Source organism: Lineus longissimus, chromosome 16 (assembly GCF_910592395.1).
Source record: "Lineus longissimus chromosome 16, tnLinLong1.2, whole genome shotgun sequence".
Lineage (NCBI taxonomy): Eukaryota > Metazoa > Nemertea > Pilidiophora > Heteronemertea > Lineidae > Lineus > Lineus longissimus.
In genome coordinates, this window is record NC_088323.1 from 8,313,199 (window position 1) to 8,330,399 (window position 17,201).

The 17,201-nt window shown below is 39.6% G+C and overlaps 1 protein-coding gene across 2 annotated transcripts in view; it reads left to right on the forward strand.

The window, feature by feature from the left end:
• LOC135500350 (ecdysone receptor-like) overlaps positions 1-8,344 on the forward strand; it is a 31,005-nt gene extending 22,661 nt beyond the window's left edge. For both annotated transcript variants that reach the window (XM_064791768.1, XM_064791767.1), the window contains one exon: positions 124-8,344. In XM_064791768.1, the coding sequence (XP_064647838.1) occupies positions 124-368 (245 nt within the window). In that variant the 3' untranslated portion in view covers positions 369-8,344. The remainder of the gene's footprint in view (positions 1-123) is intronic.
• Positions 8,345-17,201: the final 8,857 nt, after the last annotated feature.

Genomic DNA, 17,201 nt, shown 5'->3' on the forward strand with positions numbered 1-17,201 from the left:
AACCTGGTCCCCTTGTCCCCTTATCCCTGCAACACATACAAGAAAAGTTGGTTGCCATGGCTACCATATTCTAAACTCGCTTTATGTTGCTCTGGTGTAATTGTTGCCTCTGTATCTTTTCAGAACGTGAAACCGTCAAAAACGGGAAACAAATGGAAAATATTCAGGAAGTTTATCTTGAAACATTGCGCGCCTACACAAAGGCAAAATATCAGACGATCAGCTGCAATATGAATCGATTCGCCAAGCTTTTAATGAAGCTCACTGACCTGCGGACTTTGAGTAATGAACACTTGAAGGTGTTGAAGAAACTCATGATCGCCCAGAAGCACATACCGCCATTATTACAAGAGTATTTTAATATATAATATAGCTCTACCAAGTGAATGTACACGATGGAAAAAAAACAGTCTTGCTACTTTTTAGTTGTGTGACAACAAAGTTGAATAACGTTTTTTAAAAGTGTTTCTCAAGACTGGTAGGACTGAAAAATTGTACCGGTAGGACTTATGTTGATTGCCATTGATCAATGCTCACTCAAGTAGTTATCTTTAAAAGATGCTGCTCGAGGGCGACATGTTTTAGACGGGCTAATTATCGGAGCAAATTGAGGTGAGAATGAAGAGACATTTTAACAACAACTCTCACTTCTTAGTGAAGAAACCGCCATCTTTTACCGCCAAGAAGGATTTTCAAAGTATTGTTACCATGACTAATGGCAAGCATACTGCCCTTCGGTATGGTGTAGGTTTTAGGTAGTTGCCAGTTGGTAAAAGCTGAACTTGGATTTTAGATTCTTGACACTGGATGCTCGATTTCTGTCATCTGGGTATGCCACCTAGATTCCACCAACCTGGCCTCCTGTTCAATATTCCGTCCACAGTGGGCCTCATCGAATTGACAAATGGACTGGACTTGAACAGATTGGGACTTAATACTTTTAGGATGGTTGTTGAGATGAGCTAAAAATAGATGCTCCTATTTTATGCATGGGTGGCAGCACTAGAAAAATAGTGAGATTAATAATATTGAGTTCTTTATGTAGCGCTTTTATGTTTTCCTGTTCTAAGTGCTTTTTTGGATACCATGTTATTATCACCCCAGTCTCCACAGAAATCAATTAGGGGGGTTCAAGGAGCAACCGGAAGGCTATCACTTGAACTTGACCAGTAGGGGAACCAAGCAGTGACTCTGCCGCGAGTCGAAGCCCACAACCACTTGATCAAGAGGCTGACTCTTTTCCACTAAGTATTGCCAAGTATTGCCCTGTGTTGATCTTCATCGTTCCCCCTCTTGAATGTGGAGTATGGTGCTTGGGTGAAGGGTTGGACTCCGTTTGTGCGATGTAGAGCTTGGCCATGCGGTGTGTGGTCACACAACAATTGAGAAAAAAGTTTTCAATTTCATTTCAATGGTATCTTTTTCATTCAAGATGTAAAGAGGAAACGATCAGGACTGGTTTCCTCTTACCGTGCAAGTTATTTACGTTGCAGCTTGTAAACCCTTTAGATCCCAACAGGCCGATATCCGTCTGTACATCCCTAACCGGACACTAGCCGCCTGCCAGTACATTTGATCTCAAGCGACGCCATATTGACTTAAGCAATGAAACCAGTTTTCGGCCAGTTAGGGATCTATTGATGAAAAATTATTGAAATTTTGTAGCTGGCTTGTACAGGGGGTATTCTTGGGTGAAAATTGCTGAAGTGCTCCAGGGAAATACAGGGAAACACATAAAAGTGTTCCAGGATCTAAAGGGTTAACTTTGGTTGATTCTGTCCCAGTGGAATTTTAACGGTTGATGAGGGAACCATACTATTTATCCTAAACTGGAGGCGAGGTTGATTGAATCCAGGCAGTGCAATACAATGATGCAAAATCCAGGATCCAGTCTGCATCCTGCTTTTATACCAACTACCTAGGTTTCATTGACAATGCCTTATCCCCTCAGATGATGACATATACTAAACTGTTTTACTTGGAATCTCAGTGTTGGTCAGATGCTATCCCACTGAAATAGGCTCCAATCCGCTGTACGTCGATCACGCCTATGTGCGCCCTCGAAAAAGACCCAAGTATTCCAGCCGAATGTAATTTAGTCTAGTGCGCAGCTCCTGCCCAGACAAAAGCCCCAGCTCTGTAATGTATTTTCTCTGTAATGACCGTGCATGGAGTTGTTTTTCAGGATAGTTGTTTTTCAGAATAGTTGCTTGAAGAATGGCCAAACTATCCCGACCGCTATTTTAAGAGATGACCAGACGTTCACGAGGCGCATGCCCTATACTAAGTTATTTTCCAATCCGCCAATCATTGTGCGGATGGTGACTTGTGATGCCAAGCGTCACGCAGAAATAATTAATAATTAAGATATTTGTTAATGCTAGTTGTTTACTTTCGGCCCAGCGCATGAAACGCCAGCATTTGAGGTCAATTCATATCCCTCTTGTAGTGGGAGAGGCCTGGCCGGTTTACCCATGTAGTCATATGAGATCATTTTCAATAATGGCATGACTGCATTGTCGAAATGGTTCATTGTGTATCAATGGCAGGATATTCTTCATTGGGATTTCAATCCATAAAATCCCAGTTGGCTCTATTTTTAGTGGATAGAAACAGTTTCAGAAAAAAATGCTTTTAAAAACTGCTATTCAGGTTTAAAGGTAACAAGACTTTTTTTTCACACCTTGTATGTTATGAAAGAGACTGGTTAACCTTATTTTACAGTTAATATGTTGATGATTGACAGAAAAGGTTTAGAATAAGCCTTCAATAGCTCTTTCGCTACCACACCTGGTATATACTGGTGTACAAGAAATGCAAGTCCCCCTGGAATCTAAGTCTGGTCCTTTTGTTGAAGTGAATTGAGTCGCCGAGTTCCATCGTTGAAGATTATGTAGCTAACCATAACCAAACCATTAACCACATTCGTTGACAATACACAGCTATTGTATGGGGTCCTGCATTCCTAGGACATCCATTCCTTTTACACCGGGCCTGTTCACTACTGTACTGTACTACTGGCCTGCAGTAATCTGCTATTAAATTTGCCCCAAATTCGTCAAAGTTTTTGGTTGGTTACACCTGAAGAAACAAGATGGCAGCACTGCCCTCAGCTCACTGCACACCTCGGCCATTGTCACATGTATGTATACACATACTATATAATATATTCTGTGTGGAAACGATATGGAAGACCCTTCAAATTTCATCAAATTTTACTAAAACAAAACTTTCCACATATAAAATCCCTGGGTATTTTTAGCTCAGCTGACTAAGTCAGCCGAGCTTGTCAAATAAGTTGTTCAGTGGCGTCCGTCTGTCCATCCATCCATCCATCCATCCATCCATCCGTCCATCCGTTAAACCCATGGTGCACATTTTGTAACCGTAAGACCTAGAGACTTCAATTTTGCATTTCTGGATACTTCTGATCAAACTCTACTTTCAAAACAAAATTTGTCGCCATTCGACCTACTTCCTGCGAGCGAGAGTGCATGAAGGAAACTGGCCTATATCGGCCTAGGAGCAGCAGAATTAGTCGAAATATGCTCTAATATTAAGATAAAATTCTTGAAAATCTATTTTATTGAGAAAAAGTTCAAAATTTTAACAGGAGAGGGCGCTACCTGCCTTTTAATTATTTCTGCCGATTCAAATTCCCGCCCGATGACGTCAGCCATCAATGAAGTCTCCTATTTGCCAGTTTTCAAAACATGGCAGCTACACAACAAAAGCAGTAGCTCCAGGAATAAATCACTGTTCACTTCAGCTTCGTAATCGATTGTACCCCCACTTTATTGTGTTTTGTGTGGTGTTCCTATTCAATCAACGATGTAAGGCCTTATTATGTTGGTTTTAATTGAGAAGGTGCATTATAAGCGGCGTACGATATACCGAAGCGGAGACAAAATGGCGGCATGTTGTTTACGCCTGGAGCTCAATGACACTCAAGTACCAAGGAGGATACCGCGGTGACGTCACGGCTTTTCCAAGATGGCGCTGCATATTGTAAACAAACTCGATGAGACAAGACCACAATTGATTTTTTAAGCCTTTTAGCAGTTAAATTGTCAATGTTTGACCGCGACGCATCAAAGAACGCGTGGTGTTGTGAATCTGAAATTTAGATTATGTTATTCCGGACAGTCGGGCAAGTAAATGGTGAAAAATAAAATGGTGATTGACCACGGAAATTTTTTTTTAATCGACAAATTAGACAGACTTTGATATTTCCACTCTTTTCAGCCAACTGGCAGAAAAAACTCAAAACACGCCCCCTTTTACCCAATTAGCAAAATTCGAAATTAATTTTTTCATCAAATAATTTCTTTATATCTGTAGACTTGCCACAACAAATATTTTTTCAATACCTCTCCAAATATGTACTTGAGAGTAAAAAACATGCACTCGTCTAATAGATAGGCCTGGACCCTCCAACCTATGAATATTCATTAGTGGTCTTGTCTCCGATCCACGGCCAAGGGAAAATCAAGTCATCAAAAAAGTTAGATTTTTCGCATCAAATCAGAGTTATTAGTACTTTTCTGCTATGAAATAAGTCTTCAGACAATAAGCTATCATTTGAATAATAAAAAGTGCTGTTTTGATGGGGAAAATAGGGTTTTTTAAACCAAATAGCCGGGCACCGATCTTCCAAAATTAGCGATGGTTTCAAAACAGTCTCCCAGATATGGGGCAATGTCTTCATTATCATAATGGGATTTGGAGGCATGTTTACAGATTTTACAAGTTCGAGACCTGTAATACCTAAAACTCGCATAGATCCCCATAGATCCCCTCTATTTGTCGAGTTAGCGCCCCTGTAAGATCATGCATTTTCGGACACTAGAACGAAATCTTCCTGCGGATATCGCGGTTTCGGTGATGATTTAAGGAGAAATTGATTGTTCTTAGAGTTGTATGGGACAGAAATGAGTTCATACTTCATGAATACATGAATATATTATGATATGGGCGGGCTTCTAAGTCAAAACAATAACAAACTCAACTGCATCTCTACTGTATATTGCGTAGTGCATTGCCTAGTGTATTTCGTAGTGTATTTTAGCGGAGACATTATTTCCGCACTTTGGCCACGTCAAACGTCTTTTTTATTCGTGGAAGTTAATCTGCTCTGTAAATTTTATTTTACACAGGAAGAATCCATACTAGGTATTGCAATATTTCATGTCTATTGGTGTTTTTGTGTACAGGAGCGCACCAGACAGTGAGACGTGGAGGTTGTGTTCAGTGCTGGTGCTGTCAGTAGACTGAATCTGATTGGCCATAGCGATCACTAATATGGGTCGGGATCACGTGATGTGACGTCACCGCGGTATCCTCCTTGCTCAAGTACCCAATTTTCTGCTTAAAAAGTAGTAGTCTGGTAGGCGATATTATCACTAGTTCGTTTCAGTGGTAGTCATAAGGTCGTTAGGGACTACTTTCAGAAATTAGTTCTTGAAAATTTGGCCACATTTCTGTGAAAACGATATCGGAAGTGCATGCTCTGTTCGCGATGACATCGCCGATGTATTTTGAAGTGGAGAATTCCCACAGTATGTGCAGTGAATTGGCATGATTCTGTTCGCCTATTAAGTTTTAGTTCTACGATTCTTTCATGAGTAAAAAGTAGACATTCTAAGCAATACAATAATGTCACTCCCATAAAAATTGATTGGAAATTGAGGGAGCTACGGCATTCTGTTTGTACAATACCAAATGGCACATTTTAGAAAGCGCTCATTGGACAACGTAGGGAATCACCAGAAATGACGTCATCGCTGGTCTAAATAGAAAACTACGGTGGCGCAGTAGAGCACAAGAAAAGGTTTAGCATTAACTTCGTCATGCAAGCTTCAGCAACAAAACGATTTCTCATGAATGATTTATTTGATCATCATCAGCTTGTTTCCCCTGATAGGTAAAAAAATGATTTACAATTTCCATCAAAGTTTTCTATTTTGTGTATAGTCACATGTTATTTAACTGGCAAGGAGCCAAGCAGTTTTGAATATTCGCGGGAAAATACTTCGTACTTGTAAACGAGGCTATGACAATGAGTATCCTCATTCATGGCATAAACTTCATGTTTCGGTAAATATTTTCATACGATGATTTCACCCGAATTATGGTCAGGATTGAGGAATGAACAGTGGCATAATTATGTCAACCAAAAACATTCGTACCGTAGTGAACGCAAAAGGATATCAAATACCATCGAGCATGCCATTTTCATGCATAATGAACTGAACACCGGGAAGATATTAATGATATTAACTCAGCTGAGCGCCAGGCCCTTGGGCCTCTTGTTGGATAGCTTTTAAAGACCATTCATAATGATATCTGGTAAAATTTTCTTCAAAAGTTTTATCAAATGTTGACTTTGCAGCAAGTTCTTACCAACTGTCCTCATGTCAAACTGGTAAAGCACACTCCTGTGCGTTATGTGTATTGTACTACAATGTGTATTGTCTGCATGTATTGTAGTACAATACACATAACAATGTACAGGAGCGTGCTTGACCAGTTTGACACCAGGACAGTTGGTAAAACTTCAATAACACTGCGGAAGCGAAAGAGTTATTGGAAAGGTTTTGAAGATTTTTCTTGTCTCATTTACATCAAATAGTTGTACCACAGAAGGAGGGAACAGATTTTGATGCTTACTTTTAGGTGAACAAAGAAATTAACGTCAGCACCTGTCTGTCACCTCTAAAGATTATGGGTTCAACTCCCATTTGGCACTGCACACCTCTTCCTGTGATAGAGATGGCGACTCTTTCTGACAACGTAGGTTTAAAGCTTAAACCCCAACTCAGACCTATAGTTCGAGGTACACGATTTGCGTCTTGTAGATATGCATTATAAAGCAAAATCGTCATATCCAATCCTTTTCGGCGTCGTAACCCTATTGGATTTTTGCCGGAGGTATGGCGTCCATTATATGCTAATGTCCACCTATGCGGAATATTTTATTCGCCCTTGCATAGACACTCGAGGTACAAGGGACCATGGCTTTTAGTCTCGTCTGACTGACTCGAATATTTCATACGTTGAATGTGTTGTAAAGAGCCAGGAATTCTAGTTCTAGTTCATCCAGAAATAATCGAAATCGAACCCGGGCCCTATTGCGTGATAGCCAGCTAGTGTTGACCACTAGGCCATGAGGCTCAGAATGGTGGTGTCCCCCCAGATGACGACATCTTCCACGGATCAAGATAGCCTTGCCATAGTGCTGTCTATATCGGGTGATCTAAAAAAAACGGGACACTCTGAAAAAAAGTTCACTGAAGCGGATTTAAAACGAAAAATTGTGGGAAGTTGGTTCAAAATTTCCCTTGGATGAAGTGAGAAGAAGCACTTCAACACGAAAAAAATATATGCCTACCGCATAGTTGAGGTAAAAGGAGGTCATTGAGCACCTGCTCAAATAAGGCAGTTATTCATATCCACTGAAATCGCATTTTTGGACTTACATTCTTGACATTAGTACTATATCAGTGATATAACCCTAGCATATTGAAATTTTAATTGCTTACTTGCAATATCCAAAGCTAGATCGGGGCTGAATTTAAACATATCGATGGAAAAGTGACTGCGCAATTGAACTTTCAAAACGGGACTTTTTTTGGATCACCAGATATATATATACTGCAGGCAAATTTGCTTAAAATTGGCATTTATAGTTTGTACTATATATTCTTTAGTTTTGTACTCGACAGGTAGTTACACGATTAAAGCTTTCAAAATTATGAAAAAAAGGAGTAGGCCTTGAGTGATGCTAACTTATAAATTTATCAGCAGGATTTCTTTGTTTATTTATGCTTCCAATGATTGTTACCAGTGCCATAGTTTTTATTATCTTAAAGGCGAACTGATATTTATAATATTTGAGAAATAACTCTCGTAAAGCTTCCCCACTCTGATGTGTGCATCAATTTTTGTTAACACTTCCGATCCTGGAACAGTTTTATGTGTTTTCCTGTATTTCCCTGGAACATTTCAGCAATTATCGTGCAGTTAAGATATAAAGGGTTAAAATACTTCCATCGTGCATAAAGACGTACTAGTATGTCATCCGACGTCGACGACATCACACCTGGCACACCCAAGAGAGTTGTCATTATGAGCCATGGATTATACTCAGTCCGATCCTACATGGAAGAAAAGGGCACTCTTTCATGTTTGAAAGTTTTCTAGGTATGGCGTTATCCTTCGTAACTGAAAACATCCCACTGGGCGGCTTGCATGACAAATACCGCAGTTTTTTGCAGTGTAACATTTTATCGTAATGTTAATCATTATCATTAACAAATGTTAAAAGTGTTAGTTCACCTATGGACGTAGCTAGATGGGTGGGGGGGGGGGGGGGGGCAGGGGGGGCAAGTACTCCCAGACGTCACCAAAATATATGTTTTTCACCCAAAAATTGTGATTTTGCCTCCAAGAGCGCCTTTTGCACTCCCAAGGCCACAAGCTAGCTACGCCCCTGGATGTACTTCAGAAATAGTAAGTAGAAAAAATAAATTGTATGTTTGTTTGGTATTGGTTTGAGGTAGGGGAATTTGAGAATTCAAAAGATTGCTTTATTTTCATACATGATTGGATTCATCACTAACATTCTGTTTAGAGTGTTTCGCTGATCTACTCAATAGATGACAGGACAGAATGAGCTGATACATTGGTCATGCCCGCTATTTTAAAATTATCCTGCACATCAGTGTGTTTCTTGTTTGTCTGGAGTGTCGGCAAGCGTACCAGGCATGCATGCACTGTTGCGTAATGGTAGCATGACAGATGCAATCCTGACATCTGGTGAGTATATCAGGTATTAACTTCGAGTATCATGGCTTCTCATTCCTTCAAAAACACTTCTGTTATGGTGCTAGCCATGACGGATTACCGACTCCTAATGAAGAAATCGGGAATACTGGAGGAATTTTGCGTATGATAAACGACTATTTTTTTACTGATACTATAACATCGGTATTTGCAACATAGACAGGCTATTCACGCCGAGCTCCGTTGTCCGATACACCAAATAAAACTTGGAATCAACGCAGAATAACTCTGCATCTCGTAACGGAGTCCTTTTTGCAATTTAGGTCACGTTTAATAAATTAATTACTGATTAGTCGTCTAAAGCGCGCAAATTTCGAATTTTCGTTTTTTTCTTCAGGTTACCTTTTGAAAGTTGAAAAAAACTCTGTTATGTGAAAGCCAAAGCGTATCCGATGTGAATGCAACTACAACTTCTGAATGCAATGTTCCAAAAAAGGGCAGTAGGAAGATGAATTTTGTCAGCAATGCATTTGTATTAGTTATTAGCCAAATTCAGAGGCATCTTTTAAAATCTTTTGTGCTTCTTACTTATCAAACATACATCTAGCTATTCGGATGGAGTCGAAACTTCCTCGTGATACCTGGCAGTAATTGAATGTTTAAGTCACGATGCCCCGCCTATTTTGGTAATCCGACACCTTAAAGCCTTCAGTTTAATCGAGGTCGCCATGTTTTGTCAGGATGGCTCACCTATTCGAAAGTAAGCTCTTTTTTATTTCCGTCCTTTCAGTCAAGTCCAAATAGCATAATATTGATATTGTTTTGTGAAAATTGTCATCTTGATTCTTTTAAGAGAACGCCATATAGGATAGTGCAGTCCAGAGTTGGGGAGAACATAACGGCCAATAAGGAACGCTTGTTGAGTTGTTATACAACTGTCCAGTCCTTCTTGTGATTTGCATCTGTTGTTCATTAATAATGTTCATCACATCTTCGAACATGTTTATGTATAGAAATAAAGTTTATCTTTTAACGAAAGAGTGGTTTTGAAACTCACCTTATGTTTCATGGCTAATAAAGCCATTTCTTTAGGAGATTAGCGTGGTGATAGCTGCCGCAGTCATTAAAAGCTGCCGCAGTCATTAAAACAAATATATATAGAGAGCTGCAGTCTCAAAGTGCTCTTGAAGACAAACGCACATGGGTCCAGTATTGGTACTTGTTACAGAAAGACCGCATTAGGACCTTTTGCAATTGATAGATCTTCAGTCTCAATGTGCTCTTGAAGACAAGCACAATCCGCAGCAAGGTTAACTTCGTAGTATGGTACTTGGTACTTGATGACAGCAATGGGTACCACCTAAGGTACTCACTTCAAAGTACCTGAAATTAAACCGGTCTAGCTAACTCAGAAATGACAACAATCTTTCATGAGACTACCGTATTTTTCGGTACTAACCTGGTACTACCTGAGTGTGCTGTACCCCTTGGCGCGATATTCCTATCACTGATGGGCAAGGGAAGTTCACGGTAATTCCTTCAACTCAAAAGGATGGTACATTCTCTTCTGAGACCACATCAAAAAATTATTATGGTACTAAATTTGTTAACATGATAAAAGAAATGACTGCATCTGATGAAGCACCTATTGGTGGCAGTCAACCAGCACCTATAATGGAAAGCACAGCACCAAGAAGACAACCTCAATTAGCAACAGTAACTCGTGCAACAGTAGACCGTGAAACACGGACAGTAATTGATGAGGTAAAAAGTTCAAACCAACCACTCGATAAGATAGTTGACAACTGGTAAATGCCCAGGTAACAATACAACGGAGCCCAAAGGGACGGTGTACAAGATAAACTGTTCCTGTGATGCTTCGTACATAGGAGAAACAAAAAGGCCACAATACAGAAATGTGACATGAAATCAGCTATATCAGAACACTTGTTAACAACCTTGACCACAAAATCCTCTGGAACTCAGTTGAAAGGATTTGTTCAAATATGGAGAACATTAGTGTCACAAAAATGCATGAAGCAATTCAGATAGGAAGGATTAGACCCCTAAGGACCCTGCTTCTAGCTGAATTATTTGAGAAATTCACGAATGTCAATTTAGACTACTTTCAGATTGATCATTGCCACGCTTACTCGGCACCTGGCCTAACCTGTCAATTAAGCTGGTTTGAAATACACTGAAATAAATATCGAACTTCTGACAGACTCCAACATCTTACTTACTTTTAAAAGGCAATAAGCGGAGGTATTTCAGGTGTGATGGGAACAAGAGACATCAAGATCGATGACCACCACAAGCTTCTCTACATCGACGCAAATAACCTCTATGGTTGGGCAACGATGGCACCTCAACCGCACGGCAGTTTTGAAATGATCGAAACAAACTTTGAAATCATAACTGAAGAACAATTCCTAAAAACAGTGAAGTTGGCTTTTTCTTAGAGGTCAACTTGGCTTACCCCGAAAACATCAAGTTCGAATCAAAGAACTTCCCATTCTTCCCGGAGTCTCTCTTCCTAGATGATGATGTACTTTCTCAGTACTTACCAGAGAGAGTTATTGGGAGATGAAAAAAGATCTAATGTAGAATAGTTGATCCTGACACAAATGGATAAGACTAACTACATAGTGCATTACAGGATTCTACAGTTTTACTTAAAGCAAGGTATGGTACTGAAGAAGGTTCATTCTGTAATCCGTTTCAAGCAGTCAAAGTGTTTGACGTCCTACATTAATTTCAACACTAAAAAAAGGATGGATTCTAAGACTGATTTCGAGAAAGACTACTTTAAATTGATGAACAACGCTTTCTACAGTAAAACTTGTGAGAACATACGGAAAAAGTCGGGAAATGAATTGGTCACAGATGGAGAAAGAGCTAGTGGCTTTTGCATTGATACAAAAACTGTCGGGGAGAACGGTTCCTCGGGGTCACCACAAACTACATGACGACGGTTGCTTGTAAGTTCTCTCTTATCTAGTTATTCAGTTATTCAGTTTATCAGCTTTTATTATGAACTTCTGGCAAAAACAGTTAAGCTGGTAGAACAGAAAATTCGGAAAGTTTTGCAGCATGAATTTTTCACACGTGCATGACCTACCCTTCAGGTATAAAAGGGTCCAAAAATCAATGCATGATCATCAATGTATGTCATAGGCGCATTCTAAAGAAGCCGAAAACTTTGAGTGTTTTGACCTTGATCTCATTTTCTCATATCGTTCTGACCAAAGGTACGGTGTGGTATTGTCAATGTTACCAGCTCCAGCCGGTCGACAATTCGCCATGTCTACAGCAGGGTCACAGTTGTTGGGTCTTCATAGCTTTGCAACTTCTCTGCTGCTTATGAACTAGTTCTACCTCGGCCCTGGGCCAAAGAAACTGTCGGAGAAATATTCAAACAGAAACAACGGTATGACAAGATGAAGACGCGCCGAAACGCTGATGGTGCGGGGAGTAAGTAATAGGTAGCAGCTGGGTTGTTGTTGCGGCTGGGGATCGTGGAAAGAATCAAACAGCGAATCGGCAGAGGCACTGCACTTGGTGTTTTGACAACTAAACCGAAGTATCTTCTGAAAAAACAAAGACATTTGGTAAGAGATAACAAAGTGATCACACTGTTACAGTTTGGTGAAAAGAGTTCAGCCAAGTACCTTTGGCCAGATATATCAGAAAATCACTTCAAATGAGACACGATTATTGATGGGCAGATATAATTCAATTGTCTAAGGGTCGATAACCTTTCAATTTAGTTCTGAGCACTTGAAAATCTAAACTTTCTCCATATGACGGTTTTAACATTATCTATCCAAGATGTTAGAATACACTGGAACTACAGTAGAACCTCTCCATTAAGGACACATTCCGGACTGACAAGTGCTGTCCTTATTAGAATGGGGTCCTGATTAGTGAAGTCAAATTCAATGGAAACAACCAATTTTCGACCAAAACTAGTGTCCTTAATAGAGAGGTTGTTCTTAATTAATAGGTGTCTGCTAAAGGGGTTCCTCTAAGGCCTTATATTCCAGTAATTCCAACATAGCATTAAATCCTCTTCATTTGCGTGGTCAAAATGAGCTTGAGGTAAAAGATGATCCGTTTCCCAATATGCCCCGTAGTTTTCCCAGTTCATATTTTTATCAAACTGAAATTCGAGCCAGTTGTACAACACGTCTTAAGTACAATCAAGATAGTTTTCAATTTGTAATGTTTTCTGCTTTCTTGCAATGCACCTTGATAATATGGCTGTTGATTGTCTAGATTTTCGAAAAGATGCATCTTTCATTTTTCTTTTTTTTCATGTATTTATTTGAACATTTTTACAATTGTATATATGACCATCGCTAGTATCTGATTTTCTAAAAAAATTGTTCATGATCATGAACAAGTTCGAATTTTGTATCGTTATAGATAAGATAACTATTGTCTCTAAATACATGCAGGTACCGGGGAACATAGGTATGAGCCCATTTAAGACTGATAACACTTATTTCCTTGTCTTCAGACAAAATATACTTAAAGGCCATAACTCAAGGTTTTTTGCCATTTTCTGCTGTAAGACGATTTCAAAAGTGTACCTGACACTTTATACAATACAGAAAACCAAATGCAATTAGCTCCATCCATTTTGAAGATATAGCCAATTATGTGTTTGACAACTTGATTACCTAATCAGGCTAGCAACTGGCTTGTTAGAGCCAGGCGGCGGGTTCAGCAAAAGTTGTGATGTAGATCAGGCTATCTGTACATGTCATGCAATCATAAAAGCAGGAGGGCCTTAATTAATTATGCACACCTGGAATTAATGTGTTTCATCCACTATGGTGTATTGTGTGGCTCCGAATTGTGTCAAGGATAGCACAAAGAACAATCGAATGACGGATGGGACCCATTTTCATGAATTTCCAAAGCCAGTTGAACGAGAGAGGAGGAAGCTGTGGATTCGGAAGTGCAAACGTTTGGAGTGTTGGAAGCCTGGGCCTTCGGCCAAACTTTGCAGTGATCACTTTATCGATGCGGATTATCACATGAAGCCGGATATCTGCATCCAACTGAATATTAAATGCCACTTGTTAAAAACAGCTGTTCCATCTGTATTCGATTTGACCAACCCCACTTACATGCGACAGCCTCCAAAGGAACGTTCGTTGGCCAAAAAAAAAACGTAAACTCTCATTATGATCTAGTGATATTAATGGCTCGAACATGTACGGCTCAACGTTTAAATATCCTTCTGTATCGACCAAAACATCCTCAAATTCACTGCTCTCACTCTCTGAACTGTATGCGGAAGCCATCTTGCTTTGTTCTGACTGGCCTGATCTACGTCATCAAAAAATCCCTAGCGGCCACATGTGGAACTAATCTAAAGTTGTGTGTGGTGGGAAATTCAAATAGTTTAAAATTGAAAATTGAAATAACTAAATAATGACTTTATCATTAGAATTTTTTTAATGTCTGGGATCTTGTTTTTTTAACCCTCAACATATTTCATGAGTATCAAGCATGCTTTCAAACCTAGATATATGGCCTTTAATTGGGCCATGACTCCTCAATAGCGAGAAACAAAGGAAAACAATAAATGTATGTCTGAAACGCTACACCGACAAATGACTGACATTATCAAGCACATGTAGCATTTTACATGGCACTACTCAGTTGGGACGGCTATTTTGCTATTTCTAGCTCAACACGATGTTGACATAGACTGGTTCCTGTGAGATTGCACATGTTCTCAAGGTAAAATTTCGAGGGAAAAAATCTCAAACAAAAGCAACAACGACAGCCTATATTCATATAAAATATAGAAATAGTTGTCATTTGGCTTTCTCAAGGTGATGCGTAGAAATGTGATGTGTATGAAAATTTGTTTTCACCATCGTTAATATTGAAGTTACAAGGCATAAAGGTGGAATTTTTCAAATTCTGTGTTGACATACATGATGTCTCATGCATTGAGCTGCATCAGTCTATGCATGACTGTATGTCGAGACGACATTGAAACTTGGCCAGATGTATTCTACAAGTGACAAGATATTCAGAACGCATAGGTTTGTGTGAGAGTCAAAGTGAGAGTGAGATACTGCCAGGTCTACAGCCGCTGGAACAGTTATGACTTTTGAACACCCACTTTCCCGGTTTTCCCGACAGAGGCGCCACTGTCTAAGCTTGAAAAACATGCGCAGTACAACAGTCGTTGTAGTATGCACCGAGCATTATCCGTGAGTTATATGAAAAAAATATCTAGATAAAAAAGATGTATTTTGGCATAAAGAATACAATACAATACATGCAAGGTATGGATAAGTAAACATTAAAAAAAGTATTGCTACCTTGGAGAGCGACCATAATGAAATCCTTATAACGGGGATAAAAGTTGGATATGTTTTGTGTATTCTTTATGCCAAATACATCTTTTTATTTATTTATTTTTTTCATATAACTCACGGATAACGCTCGGTGCATACAACAGCGACTGTTGTCACACTTTTCACGATTAGACAGTGGCTGGAAAACCAGGCAAGTGGGTGTTCAAAAGTCATAACCTGCTGGAACAGGGGTATGTATGAAATGAAGTCGCATCATTTTTGGAGGCAGGTAGGCCAGGCCTCCGCACCGGCTAGTGAGACCTAAGTTAAAATCATGCCATGAACGGGAGGCAAGGTTGATTGAATCCAGGCTATGCAATCCGATGATGCCAAATCCAGCGTCCAGCATCTAGAATCCGAAATCTTGAGTCCAGCATTTATCAACTACCATGTTCAGGTGAGCATCAAGAATGCTATCCTATATGCAATCTAACCTGGATCATAGAAATAGCAGTCGTGTAGCCGTTATGTAATGAAACTTGGACAACAGGGTGTGCTAACATATCAAACTCAAAGACTTTGAAAAGGAAGAAGATGCAAGCTGAAACCTCCAAACACATTCTTTCAATTTCAACTTTCCCAACATCATGAATTACTAGCAATTGCCCGTATAATTTGTAACTTGTTGTAACTTGTATAATTTGCCACGGCCTAACCAGCCCTAAATTTTTCAAGTTCTAGTATTTCCAGTGGGTAAGTAGGAATAGCACCACCATAAAGCCCTTCATAGCAGGGTGTCAAAGGACCACTCATATATGACATAAGTTGTTGCGTAGGGAAGTATTCAGGCTGGGGAATGTGGCCACGTCTATGCTTGGGCGGTGTGACATTTCGGTTGAACGTTTGCCGAAACACAGTTAACAATCATGGACAATTGTTAATGGGGAAGACCTAGGCGCTTTGGTTGTCCCCATTACTATAATATACTCTCGAGCAATTTTTTTAACAAAATGGTATGCGATCATCTTTCGAGCCTCGTTTGGAGCAAATTACATGAAACGACTGTCGTTCCCATTTAGAAGCAGTCATTGGACAGGACCAAGGACTTTTAGAAGAACCAACTTTATTGATTAAATTACTGACATCATTTATGTTTCATGGCTAAAACTCTTCTTAGGAGAGAATACTTTTTGACACTGTCACATCTCAATTTCATAGAATTGTGAAAGTAACCACGCCCATCGTGTTCACGGTCAAATTAATACCTCATGTGTATTAGAAGCGACAGTTACATCGTGAAATCCCGTCAAAAGAATAACCAATAATTCCATAACCTAATAAAAACCACAGACATTCATAACAGGCTATCTTCAGGATATATTACGACTTTCATAATCGGCCGTTCTTCTAGAAACACTCACTCCAACTGTATCAACCCTAATATGGACTTACAAAATTTACGAGGCCGCGGCTGCCGCAAATTATACAAGTAGGTACTGTATACCGGTACTGGCTATTTAAAACATAATATGCTGATTAGATACTTTTAACTGAAACAACTTCTCCCTGAAAATTTAACCAAAAGTTTAAAAGCGTGTTCCATATACACGTAGAGTCCTTTTGGGATGTCAAGGTTTGGAGAAGCATAACCAATACACCCAATGTGAAGATGAGACTAGACGAACGGTTGGCATGCCGTCGCAGTCATTGAACATGTATGAAATCCAATGGGATAATTGTCCTGTAACTTTTCATCATCAGAAACTGGCCTTTATGCACTCAAATACGTTTTGGTGGAGCCCTGCAACTTACTTATGAGCACGTCGTTGATGTTGAGGATCAAGTCGTGTGTTGGCGATTGTTTTGGAGTAGGCCTATATGTCCGATCAAATCCCCGCGACAAATCTGTAAAGACTGCATTGACAATCTTGGCGTTTTCTAGTATGATATGACATTCCGATGGGATTTGAACAGAATCTGTGAACATGGTGGGACTACGTAGTTGCCGTTATATTGTATATGTACTTAAGTTGTCCGTTTTGGAGTTGTAGTAACCACTTGGCGTATATATTGGTGTTGGTCGTTGCTGGG